Below are 13373 nucleotides of genomic sequence, written 5' to 3' on the forward strand. Positions count from 1 at the left end.
TTAGACCTTCCAACCAAACTGGAGAGAAGCCCTGTCAGAATTTATGCTGCCATAAATGAATATACAAGCAGACCCTTAGACCTTCCAACCAAACTGGAGAGAAGCCCTGTCAGAATTTATGCTGCCATAAATGAATATACAAGCAGACCCTTAGACCTTCCAACCAAACTGGAGAGAAGCCCTGTCAGAAATCTCTCTGAAATCCTGAGGGATATCACTAAATCTGTTGCTACGGCAATAGGCATCCAAGAAAAATCTTTGGACTCCCTTGTATGAGTTGTATTCGTTAATGGAATTGTTCTTGTTTCACTCTGAGCTAAACAATATGGGGTTTGCTCTGAGGAAAACATCTCTGGTTGTACTTGGGCAAACAGCTCTGACCAAGTAGAAATAGAGCTAGATAAAATCCAGGTGCAATCCAAGTGGCTAAGTGCAGTGTCCACTGATTCTTTTTAGCTGGCTGCCCTCAGGAATTGCTTCCTGGTTTAGGTCAATCCTCCAATTTGGAATCAGCATTTTGATCATTATTATTGGAATTTTTATCATTGTAAAACTTTGTGTCCTCTCTATAGCTTAATTTTATAAGGATACCACCCAGGTAATGGTCACTCAGCATTTTGCAATGATTTCTAAAGGGTCTGAGACATTCCTGAGGAAGCTCCAGAAACTTCAGAAGATATTTAGCTTTGACAGTAAAGCCTTCCTCTGCTCTCGCACTGATGTGGAACAGGGGGAAACTTTTCAGGCAAAAGAAATAGGATGTGCAATTGCGCTGAGGTAAGAAGGAGTATGGAACATTTCAGTGAATGAGAGAAAAATCAGGGTTACTAGGTTGCTGACCAGAAGGGAGAGCAGCTCCAGATGAAAATGGAGAGGTAAGTAGGCCAGGAGTTTTGATAGTTATTCTAAGAACGAGAAGAAACTTTAGGATTACTAGAGTCAGAGTCTAGATAGCTGTTTGGGCTGGAAATAAAGCAGGAAAACTAATGGACATTTTCTTAGGTCATTCTTTTCAGTTGCCCTTCTCCCCTAATATATCACTCTAGTTTTTCTTTCATTTTTGAGTCTATTCCAACGATTCTAATCTGAAGAGTTTGACTTCAAGGAGTTCCTGAACCAGCGGAAATTATATGAAACATTTTGTGTGCACAGACACATATATTTTGTGAAGGGTAAGGGTGCACAGATTTATGGAAGAGCTCTGAAATTCTCCCACCAAATTCTCCCACCAAATTGGGAGTGGGCAAGAGCTAAGGATTATGTTCTTCCATGAAGTTAGAAGTAATGACCAACATCTTACTAATTGGAAGTTACATCAATGTATAATACCAAAAACCAAGTAATCATTTATTTAAAAAGAGAGATACAGAACAAATGAACATTAAAGACTAACGAATATTCAGTTTATAGTCCAGACCATTTATGTCCCATCCTTTATACCTTCTTCAAGTTGGAGACTGAAAAATCTGCATTAAGTCATAGTCATTGTCATAGTCATGACCTTAAAATATTGCAGAATTATGAATTCACACTTATATTATCAAAGAGGGATTATATCATGCCAAAATAGTTTTAGAGTTCATTTGAATTTCAATCATTAGAAAACATGTAACCCATGAGCTGTATTATTTATGTAACATAACCTTCTACATTGCCTTCACTTTCAAGCTAATAATGTTGCCTACCCATCTGGCATATTCCATAAGAGGGGGAAGAATAAAAATCAGGACTTCCTTGTTTATCCTCCAAAGCCTCTCGAGTTTGGATGGCGCAGATGAGACATCTTTGCCTTCTAAGTGTGAGTCTTGGACATTCCTGGTCTGCACACTGGCTTCTCGTTCGCACCTGCATCTCGGGATTTCCAAGGTCTGTCGGTGTCTGTGTCTCTTTCTGTAGCACCACACACACACACACACACACACACACACACACACACACACACACACCCCACATTCACTCACTCACTCACTCGCTCACTCTGTAAATGCATTATTTCTCTACTAATGCCTGACCCACCCCTTTCCGCGCGACGTGAATCAAACTATCAGACCCTGAATGTTCTTCCGCGCTGGATCTCAGTTCCCGCCGCTCCTCTTCCTTTGTTATTTTGTATCCGCGGCGCCGGACCAGTTCTCAGGTTTCCAACCAAGACTGGTCAACTGCAGGTCCGATTGGCTGTGGCAGGAAAAGGAGCAAGAGGCTTCACCAAATCACAAACCTAGGGTTTTCATTTCACTTGGTCTCCTCCCTAGAATCCTGGCAACAGATGTGCGTAGTTTCTCTTCGAGGAAACCTTGCCTGGGGTTGCTATGGAGATAGGACGCTGCAACTTGCGGAGCCGCTAGTGCCCAGAAATCGCTTAGCCGACCTCAGCAAAGCGGCTACCCTGCCTTTCTATATCTGCATTCCCCCTTCATCCAGAACTTCGTTTTTCTTGACTCCTTCCATGGAAGATTTGACATCCCCGAAGCAAGACAAAGAAAACCAGGAACTGGGGGAAGCAAGGCGGCCATGGGAAGAAATAGCAGCTTCTTCCCAAGATCCCGAGTCTGGGTTATCTGAGCCCCTGGAATCGGAGCAGTGGCTGGAAACTGGACCCCAACCGAGAAGCAGCCCTCCGCAGAGCCCGCAGTCTAGAGCCAGCCCTCCTCTGGATGACGTCAGGGGACCAGGTGCACCATCTCCACCTTCCCCTGCTCCAGAGGCTTCTTTCATTCCTTCCACGCTGGCTCTGGCCGGACAGCAACTTGCGGCTCCGTGGCAGTCAGACAGAACCATTGATGTGAATCCCAAAGCTGAGACACCTCGCTCCCACCATTTGGAACAATCTGATCAAGGAGAATCGACTGCTCCTCAAACATGCCAATCAGAGGGAGACACTTTTCAACAGTCTCAGCAAACCGAACGTCACCTGTATGGACCAGAAGATGTGAGCGATAACAACTCTAAACAAAAAGAGCTGAGATTTAACATCTTTCAGGAGGAGGACTCAAACAGTAACTATGAACTGGATCACACTGAGTCTGGGGTCTCTGAAGGGGCCCCCAGCCTGCTTGAGATTGCCATTCAGAGTGCTAAGGCTTACCTGCTGAAGACCAGCAGTAAATCTGGCTTAAATCTGTAAGTCTTAAAGGGAAAACGGAGGGGGCAGTTGGCAAGGAAAAGGGGGTGTATCTTTGTGTGAGACTGTGTTTCTGTGGGTGAATGGAAACATATTTGAAAAGTCTGCATGAGTAGGAGAGTTAGTGGCTTATTAACTCTTTGCAACACAGAACTCAAAATAGGTCTTTGGTGGGGATTCTTTTAACTTCTTTAAAGACCCTTGGCACACAGAAATAAAACCTAGGAATTACGGAATCTTGGGTTTAAAAGAGATCATGAAGATAGTGAAGTCCGAGCATCTCTCCAAGGTGCTTATAAAAAGCAATTGTCTGCTAGTGATAGGGAGTTCCTGGCGTCTCATCTGGGCATCCTGGTGCTTGTCTGGCTTGATTTTGAGCTATCCCCTGTCCCCGCCCGAGGCCAGTGTGGGGGTGACCCACTATCTCAGGCACCCAGAACTGTCCTGATTTGAGCACTGGGTGTTTTGCATTCTAAAAAAAACCCTCAGTCTGGGGCAAACTAGAATTGGTCACAATAATTTTCATACAATAATTAGTTTTAATTTTAAAACTAGTATTTAATGTTAGAAATCTTCCACAAAACCTGAGATTGACAATTCAAAAGATTATTTCTAAAGTCCTGTTTTAAACTACAGTTTACTAAGCTTCAATGATGTGATTTATACTCAGTAGTGGATTCTACTTGAATTTGTCATATAAACTTATTGTCATAATTCTCTGGGTTAGATAATAAGCATGAATTTATAAATTGTGTTAAAATCCCAGAGAAGCTCATTATAAATACTTGAGAGTTCACTAACAATTTAAAACTGAACACAAAATATGAAAACAGAAGAATTTTCTTCACTGAATTATTTTGTAACTGATATTACTTAAATATCTAAATTTAATTTTTTTTTCCAAATGCTAAGTCTCTGAGGTCAAAAATTAATATATTCTAGAATATTCACTATTATCTTCTAAGTACTTTACAGCCTGCCTTTAAAAACTGCTCAGTAAAAACAAAAACAACAAAAAAAAAACTGCTCAGTAACAGATGACTTTAACACTCTTATATGCATATCTTATTTGACAGCCATGAAAAATATTTTTTGTTGTAATTAAAAGTCTTTTATTAAAATACAAGATCTGATATTGGTTTTACTCTGTTGAATAAAAAGTCTACAGAAAGAATTACTTCCTCATTTTCTGCCATTCTATTAAAACAAATTATTAAAACTTCCAAATTAAAAGCTATAACTATGCATTAAAATCTAATAATTATATTTTATATTTTGATACAGAGGCATTTTCAGGTTTGGAATTCTTAAAAAATACTGACAATATCTTGCTGGAAGAACTATAAATAAAGCAAATGCAGACATTATATTAAAATCTGAAAAATAAAATGAAAACTTGGACTTGGAGCCCTCCATTTAATGGCATGTGTGGCCTCTATTGGAGCAAATCAAGAAATCTAGTTGCTGTAGTATTTTTTCTTTTAGTAAGTTAAATATTCATATCACATTGGAGGCATTTCCTAAGGGAAGTTCTAGGGTAGGTTCTTTGTGGCAGTGATGCAGTTACTGTATTTCTCCACTTAAAATTTCTGAAGGCTTTGAGTTGTTGAAGTTTCCTAGAAACCAACTAATTGAGTCTGCAAGTAATGCTTCTTCAAAAGCTGTTTGACATGCATATTATCTGGAATTTTCTCTTTTCTGGTAGATATGATCATCTTTCTGATATGCTAACTAAGGTCTTAGATGAGCGTCCTGAAAATGCTGTGGACATCATTGAAAGTATCAGCCAAGATGTGAAGATGGCACATTTTAGGAAAAAATTAGATACACTCCAAAATGAGAATGAGATGCTTCCAATATATGAAACAGCAGAGAAGCAAAAGGCTCTTTTTCTCCAGGGAAATTTGGAAGGAGTCGACCAAGAACTGGAAGATGAAATAGTAAGTCATGGCTATCAATTTGAATAGTTTGATTCTAGGGTTTTATTTGAGATGAGTGGGTGTGGCTTGAAATTCTTATGGACTATCTTACATAGTTTCCTAAATAGTGTTTGCAACCTCATTTTGCACCATTCATTTCCTTGTTTAGAGTTTCTTATTTTTCACATTGCATTTAGTATTTCATAGGCTTGGTTGTTTGTTATATGTATGTGGGGTTGAGCTCCTTGATATCAGAGGAAGTGATTCCTTTATCTTTTATACTCTCCAAAGTACCTGGTATAGATGTGGGTCTAAAGCTGTTTCTTATTAAATATTTATTGAATGAATGAATTAACATCAGATAGTTAAAAGCTGGGCTTTAAAACAAGTTGCCTATCTGCCCCTTTAATTAACTAGAGCAACTGGAAGTATCTCTAATGTTATTTGGATTCTTTTCCAAGGTGACTTCCTCATATTACATCTTGATATTGTGCATATTACATCAATGGGGTATCATACAAGAGGAGAGGGATAAAATATTTCTTTTAATCACTATAGACAAAGTGTTGAAAATATTTACAGAGAAAGTTGGTGTCAGAGATAGAAAGCTATCATGAAAGAATAAAATTAGTTGTACCACAGGAATTTTTGCTCCAAATATCTTAAAAATAGCATCAAGTATTGTTTCCTGAATGCCCGCATGCTTGTAATTTATACTACCGAGTGATTTATACTATACATCTACTGAGCTTCCATGTTGTGTTACCACTAAGACCACTTAAAATCTGTCTGTATACTTGCAAATTTGATGTTTGGTGTAAGATATTTTCAGAAACCAGCAGAAAGTTCAGTCAAGAAAAACATAGGAGGGTAAGGATCTAGACAGCAGATTAATCTCTAGGGCTCCACAACCTTTGTGGGGAGACCAACCTGACACAGTGGGATACAGAGTACTCAGAAGGAGCAGGTGATATCTTGAAGAAACCTTCACAAAGTCACATAATTAGAAGTGTGTATATTTCTTTTCCTTTTATAAACAAGATAGAACAAAAAAAATCATCAGAATCATTTCAGCAAAAAAGATTTTTCTACCATTGTGGCAAGTTAAAAAATATATATAATGAAATGGAAGACACTTTAAAACCTGTTGAGTTTTTGTTTTTTTTCAATCTGTTTTTTTCAATTTAGTAACACCTCAGACGTGGAGCAGTCTTATTTCCAGGATCATCTTCCTCTTTGAGGGTAGAGGCTCTCTGGGTCTGGAAGGCTGCTGCTTCCCGTCTTGGGACTGGATACAAAACTGGCTGGGAAACCTGATCATGGACTCCCAATTAGAATTAGACATCTCCCTTCCCTGCAAAGTCTAGAAGCACCAAAATGCTTCTAGAAAGGGGGAAAGGGCAAAATGGTGAAGGGGAGTGGGAGTTACAGGCTTCCAGTTTTGAAATGAATGCCACAGAAATGAAAGACACAGCATAGGGAATACAGTCAATGATATTGTAATGCTGTCATATGGTGACAGATTGTAGCTACACCTGTGGTGAGCACAGCACATGCATAAATTTGTCCAATCACTATGGGTACACCTGAAACAAATGTAACATTGTGTGTCCACTACAGTCGAGTAAAAAAAAAAAAAAAAGAAAGAAAGAAAGAAAAGAAAAGAAAAAAGAAAAAGAGAAAGGAAAAAAAATACTGAGGGGTGCCACAAATGCCAAGCACGAAAGAGATGAGGATTGTAAACAGTCATTGTGCTTATTTTTGACACCAACATTATAATATAAACAAGAGCAGATCACTTTTAACAACAGAAAAGTGCTCTCAGTTTCTCTATCTTCAAGGTCTAAAATTAGTCTAAATTTATCTAAAATTTGTAAGTGATCCCTATCCTACTTAAGGTTAATCTCTACTTTCTCACAGATGTTTTCTTAGTGTTCACTTGAGACTTTGCTTTTTCACTTCTATTTCCCTTATAGAAACATTTTTTTATTTTCTTCCTTATGGTAAATCCAAAAGCATTTATTATAAGTAGGGGCAAACACCTGACTAAATTATGTTTTCAAGAGAAGTCATGTATGAGCACTTATTTTATTATATCTTCCTTTTATCCTATAAATTACCCTATATAGAGGGCCATATTGATTTTTATTCACCCTGTATTTTATCATATGTACATAATATTTATTACTAAGAAAACTATGGTAATATGTGCAAACATATATATACTTTCTTTAAATATGTATAGGGAGTTAGATTATATTTTATTATGACCACTTAAATATTTTTTATAAAAAGATGTTCAATTTTTATTATTCATAATAGCTAGTAAATTATCCTTAAGATACACACATACAACAAGGCAACTATTATATTGGTAAGTATAAGACACAATAGTAGAAGTTACATTTTTGGGTAATGAGAGAAAAATTGGAATACAGGAATTATTAGATCTAAACCTTTCAAGAAATGTCAAAGACATCATGGAGAGACGTAGAGCTAATACCAAGATGTTGAAAAAGGAAAAAGGAAGCAAGCAGTTTCTAACATTAACCACAGTGTTTCTATCCCTAGGCAGAAAACTCTCTCCCAAATGTAATGGAGTCAGCTTTTTATTTCGAACAAGCTGGAGTTGGTTTGGGTACAGATGAGACTTATCGCATATTTCTTGCCCTCAAGCAGCTTACTGACACCCATCCAATCCAAAGATGCCGCTTCTGGGGCAAGATCTTGGGTCTGGAAATGAATTATATTGTAGCTGAAGTAGAATTCCGCGAGGGAGAAGATGAAGAAGACGTAGAAGACGAAGATGTAACTGAAGAGAGGGATGATGGAGACAGCGACGCTGAGGAAAATGACGAAGATGAATTACCAAGGACGTTTTACAAGACCCCACAGGTTATACCAAAAGAGGAAAATAGAACGGGGGCCAACAAATACGTGTATTTTGTGTGCAATGAACCAGGAGGACCATGGGTGAAGTTACCATCGGTTACACCTGCACAAATTGTTACTGCAAGAAAGATCAAGAAATTTTTCACTGGGCGTTTAGAGACTCCCATTGTAAGCTACCCACCTTTCCCAGGAAATGAGAGCAATTACTTACGAGCACAAATTGCCAGAATTTCAGCAGGGACCCACGTCAGCCCTCTGGGATTCTATCAATTTGGTGAAGAGGAAGGAGAGGAGGAGGAAGAGGTAGAAGGCCGGCGAGATAGCTTTGAAGAAAACCCAGATTTTGAAGGCATCCAAGTGATCGATCTCGTGGAATCCCTTTCCAATTGGGTTCATCATGTGCAACACATTCTCTCTCAGGTAGGGGTTTTTCAGTTCTCAATCTATCAGCCAATCAGCAAATTTTTATTAAATTCTCTCTACAATGCACAGATATATACAAAACAAAGTTCTTCAGATCCTAGACAAAGAAACCATTGAAAAATCAAATAAAAGTGCAGAGGACTATGAAATTGCCAAGTCATGGAGATCTGGGATCTTTGAACAAATGTTTATTTCCAAAAAGAAATAAAATCAGTATTTCTATGGAGAATTTGACAAGTTATGTGAGGATTTAGATTAATGTGTGTTGTGAAATTGCATTTTATATGTTAACTATAGATAGGTGCATTCCTATTTTGGGAACAGTTCTTTTATTCTATTTCTATAATACATGGAGCTTTTATACCAAGAAAAATAAACTATTATAACCAAAACGAAAACAGGTAGTGCTGTATAGCATTTATTTTGCACCCCTTCTGCCAGGTACTCTTAATAGCACTTAATCGAATCGGTATTATCTCATGTAATCCTCACAACTGCATGGAAGACTAATATTATCTTGATTTTACAGATGGGGAAATCGAGGCAGAAAGCTTAGAAAACATGAAAAAGGGAATATAGCTAATAGGAAACAGAGTCACATGTGAATGGGCAGAATGGATCCTCTTAATCACCTGCTATTCTGCCACATCTGCAGGTAGAAAATCATTACACTTTGATCTACGGAAGAGGGACTCTTCTATGTCTCTGGATGAGGGTTACTCAAATGAGAAATAACTCCAAACCTAACTTTATTATCACATTTAAAAATTTGTTTTTGCTACTAATAATAGTACCTTACCACTTTCCCATAAATTATTTGTTACAAATTAATAAAGTGCATTATTTTTTTCTACTAAGGTTTTGCTGATTTCAAAATATAACTGTTCTGTAACTTTAGGAAGTTGGCAAATTTATGAAATAAATTATACCATTTTTTGCTCAAAATAAGCTAGATCAAAAACCTTGTACTTGGGATGTTGAATGCATAAGTGATTGATGAGATTCCCATACAGTAGGACTTCCTACAAATAATCGCTTTAATCCAAACAAATAGTCCAATATTTTAAGGTCCTCATTTGATTATTAAATCTTGCAATATTCATTTCCAGGGTCGCTGTAATTGGTTCAATCCCATACAAAAAAGTGAGGAGGAGGAGGAAGAGGAAGATGAAGAAAAAGAAGAAGAAAAAGGAGAAGAGCCTGAGTATATGGAACAGGAAGTGGGGCCTCCTCTTTTGACACCAATCTCTGAAGATATAGGTAGTTTTACACAAACTACATAATATATGCCATGTATATTATATACATATATAGATATTATGTGTATATAATACATATAGTATATATACTGTAGTGTATTTTTCATGTACATATGCTATACTATATATAGTATACATATATATTATAGTTTTTATGCTTGTATGTATAATATACTGTATATATTATATGATTAATAAATGGGAGTCGGAAACCTATTAAAAGTGAACGGGAGCCAAAATTTCATCCCCTTTCCCTTTCATGTGTTTTGGGAGAGTGGGAAATGAGAATATAGCTGGCCTCATCAGCAACTTTCTCAGACAGAGGGTGAAGGAGTGATGCTGGGAAGAAAAGTAAATTGGCTGCAGCTCTTATTGGAAATGCTGACAGCTGTCTTGTGTATCATTCTTGTCTTGCATTCTGCAGACCATAATCTAAAGCCATAAACATGTAAAATAGTTATGTGTTTTTTTTTTTTTAAAGATTTATTTATTTATTTATTTATTTATTTGACAGATCACAAGTTGACAGAGAGGCAGGCAGAGAGAGAGGAAGGGAAGCAGGCTCCCTGCTAAGCAGAGAGCCCATGTGGGGCTTGATCCCAGGACTCTGGGATCATGACCTGAGCTGAAGGCAGAGGCTTTAACCCACTGCGCCACCCAGGCGCCCCTAGTTATGTGGTTTTTTAACCACATAGGTATTGTGGGTTTTTTAAGTCCTCTCTTGTCCTCCTAGACTTGTTTCTTCCTATTCAGTTTTGGAGCAGTTTTGCTTGTAATCTTTGTTCTCTTTCATAATAATAATTTGATCTTTTATTTGGTCATTAAATAATATCCTCTCTACCACATAGTTCTCCTCTCCCTTAATAAAACTTTTCTGTTGCACAGATGGACACACCCATGCACACATACATGCATATAAATAATCAAATTTGTTGTTCCACAGGGTTCATAAATTATCCTTCTGACTTTATGTTAAGCTGCTGATGCTTGATTTTTCTTTATATGTCAAATTTGTGTGTTTTAAGATTTGTAAAAAGAAGTCTGATACATAGTATATCCTTGTCTATACAGGAGTTAAACTTTTGAATTTCTCTTTGGTTTGCAGAAATCCAGAATATACCACCTTGGACAACACGGCTGTCCTCAACTCTCATTCCTCAATATGCTATTGCCGTCCTTAGATCCAACCTTTGGCCTGGAGCATATGCCTTTTCCAATGGCAAGTAAGTATACAAAGCCATTATCAGGATTATTTAAGTGCTGGAAATTATAATTATCACTGGAATGTTCTGTTCTGTTTTTTTTTTTTTTTTCTTTTTTCCCTCCCTCACCTGCTTCCCCAGGTGATGCACAAGCCTGGGTGAGGCAGTTAGAGTAATCCCAGAGTAAGAGACAAGGCTGCCCTGGGTGGTTGTTCAGGGGAGCCACTCACAATAACCTGGAGTGAGGTCCCAGACCAGGATGGGAGGGGAAAAAAGAGTATGGGCAGTCTACCCAGATTAAGGGGTTGGGGGAGAGATACCTAGGAAGGACCAGCCCATGAGCCAGAAGTCATGTTCAGCACTTGTACTTACATCTTCTCCATGAGTTCTTATCACTACTCTGGGGAGAGATGTCCCCCATTTCATAGCTTAAAATGGGGCTGAGATAGAGAGCAAGAGGCTGGAGGCAGATGATAAAGTCCCCAGATTCCACAGTGGGTAAAATGTCACTGCCTAGGACGAGCTTCTTCCTGTTGCCAAGTTGACCACTCCCAGGGAACCTATGTCACCACAATCAGATAAGCTGTTTTCTCACTGGACCAGTTTTCCAGTGATGTGTTTTTGGAGCCAAGTCTGGTGCCAGGAATGCTAAGGAAGGAGGAAGGCGGGTAACTCATCTTGGCATGTCAGGTGTGTGTGCTGTAAGGTTCAGTCAAACAACATTTATATTACATAGTGAAGCATCAAATTTAGAACACTAGAGTAATTCAGACTTCTGTCCTAATATAGTTTTTATTCTGATTATTTGAGCAATAGACTTACTTATTTTCTAGGATTAATGGAGGTAGTTCTATGCAGTGTTTAGTTTGAATCTCACATAATTTTTCTTGGCTATCTTGATAAAAAGTAATTTAAAGTATGTATTATTTAAGCTATCACATTCAAGAGAATTAGGATCAAGAGGATACTCGATGTCCTTTTATCCTTCACCCAGAACATACACTTCCATTTGTCTTATGCTTCCATTTCTCATCTAAGAACCCAGTGTCAGAAGCTCAGCTAAGCTGGAGAGAGAGCTGAGCTGCCAAATGTGAGAGTTGCCATTGTAGCCACAAGCCAAAAGTGAGTTGAGCTTTTGATCATTTACTATGACAATATAAGGAGGAGAAAACTCTGACTGCTCCTGTCCCATTTTCCTTCCTGGAATGGCACACTGATGGAAGGTCATCTCACTGGGGAGTCCCCAAATATCAGGCTTCTGTAGTTTTATGGCCTGGAGGGTCCAGGAAGCTGGCAGAGGGTAGGGGGAAGGGCTAAAGTGAAAAAGCACTGAGTACTGAGAGTAGGGAGAAGTGTCTTTAAGGTATCCCCCTTCTGAAACTCCATAAGGAGGCCTTCAGCAGAGGCACCTGAAGACCTCTGCTGAAGGCCTCCGATAAGACCTAGAATGAAGGCAGCTGTGCCAGGAACTCAGCTATGTGAAGAGCATGGCAGGCTGGATGGGTCAGAGTCCTTGACTAGAACCTTCCTTAAAGACTGCAATGCACTGGCTGGGCATCAAGTATGGCACAGTGACAGCAGTTTTCCTGTGACGCCTTCCAGGTAAAGCCTGACAACTGTGTATATGTGGGCCCAAAAAACCACACAGAGGTTTGTAACCAATCACAAGCACCGTCTGCCATACCAATAATTTGCTAAATTGGCAACATTTTAGTTCTTCTTAATGCTGAAGAGTAACTGTTTAAATTAGTTGTTTTGTTTTTTCTGAAAATAGCAATTAAATGATTAAAGATGGTGGTCTAGGTGTAGCGTACATGTTGACAGTTTGGCCCACCTCTTAGCCAGCTTAAACGGTTTGGATCACAGTAGTGTGTCCTGTAGTAAAAGAATCATCGAGGGCTCTTTCATCCCTAGCACTTAAAATGTAATGTTTTGAAATTATGGGACCATAACACTGAGAGTGATCAGCTTTTACAGAAGAGAAGGATCCATTTTTCTTACTGAAAAATGATATAATGATCATCAACTTTCTTTTCAAATTTTATAGAAAGTTTGAAAATTTCTACATAGGCTGGGGTCATAAATATAGTCCGGACAACTACACACCCCCACCTCCACCACCAGTTTACCAAGAATACCCCAGCGGGGCCGAAATTACAGAAATGGATGATCCTAGCGTGGAAGAAGAGCAGGCTTCCCGAGCTGCGAGGGAAGCAGCGGTTCTTCCTGTTGCAGAAATGGGAGAAAGTGAGGAAGATGAAGATGAGGACGATGATTCTGACCAAGAATAGTATCAGCCCAGCCTTGTGTGAGACTGGTACACATATACTGTGTGTGGACTCTTGGTTTTACATATATAGTATATAGTACAGAATTACATAAAATTGGCAACTATTCATGTACAAAATGTTGTTCCTTGAAAATGTCCAGTTTGGGATTTCTTATGTTCAACCACTAATATGTACCTCTAGAAAGACATTCAATGGAATCTTCAGAGGCTAAATAACACGTTCCTGTTCTGTTGGCTACAGCTAATAGAATAATGTGCATTCTTAAA

The 13373-nt window shown here is 38.5% G+C and overlaps 1 protein-coding gene across 2 annotated transcripts; it reads left to right on the forward strand.

Annotated features, from left to right (window-relative positions):
* The first annotated feature begins 2237 nt into the window (after nt 1-2237).
* Nucleotides 2238-13373, forward strand: LOC111147817 (radial spoke head 4 homolog A). Of its 2 annotated transcripts, XM_022504066.1 has the most exons (6): nt 2238-3120; nt 4827-5061; nt 7612-8352; nt 9465-9615; nt 10720-10837; nt 12864-13373. In XM_022504066.1, exons 1-6 carry the CDS (start codon nt 2267-2269, stop codon nt 13105-13107), a joined length of 2343 nt encoding a protein of 780 aa, XP_022359774.1. In that variant the 5' UTR covers nt 2238-2266; the 3' UTR covers nt 13108-13373. The 2 variants fall into 2 exon arrangements, with proteins under 2 accessions (XP_022359774.1, XP_022359775.1); XM_022504067.1 differs by lacking the exon at nt 9465-9615 and having other exon boundaries at nt 2447-3120; nt 12864-12886.

The sequence above is a fragment of the Enhydra lutris genome, unplaced genomic scaffold (assembly GCF_002288905.1).
Source record: "Enhydra lutris kenyoni isolate GAN:26980312 unplaced genomic scaffold, ASM228890v2 scaffoldscaffold17, whole genome shotgun sequence".
Classification (NCBI taxonomy): domain Eukaryota; kingdom Metazoa; phylum Chordata; class Mammalia; order Carnivora; family Mustelidae; genus Enhydra; species Enhydra lutris.

Excerpts from the sequence above, each read along its gene's own strand:
- LOC111147817 (XM_022504066.1), top strand. The coding sequence starts at position 2,267 with ATGTGCGTAGTTTCTCTTCGAGGAAACCTTGCCTGGGGTTGCTATGGA. Across the intron at positions 8,353-9,464 it reads TGCAACACATTCTCTCTCAG|GGTCGCTGTAATTGGTTCAA; the intron begins GTAGGGGTTTTT and ends ATTCATTTCCAG. Across the intron at positions 9,616-10,719 it reads ACCAATCTCTGAAGATATAG|AAATCCAGAATATACCACCT; the intron begins GTAGTTTTACAC and ends TTTGGTTTGCAG.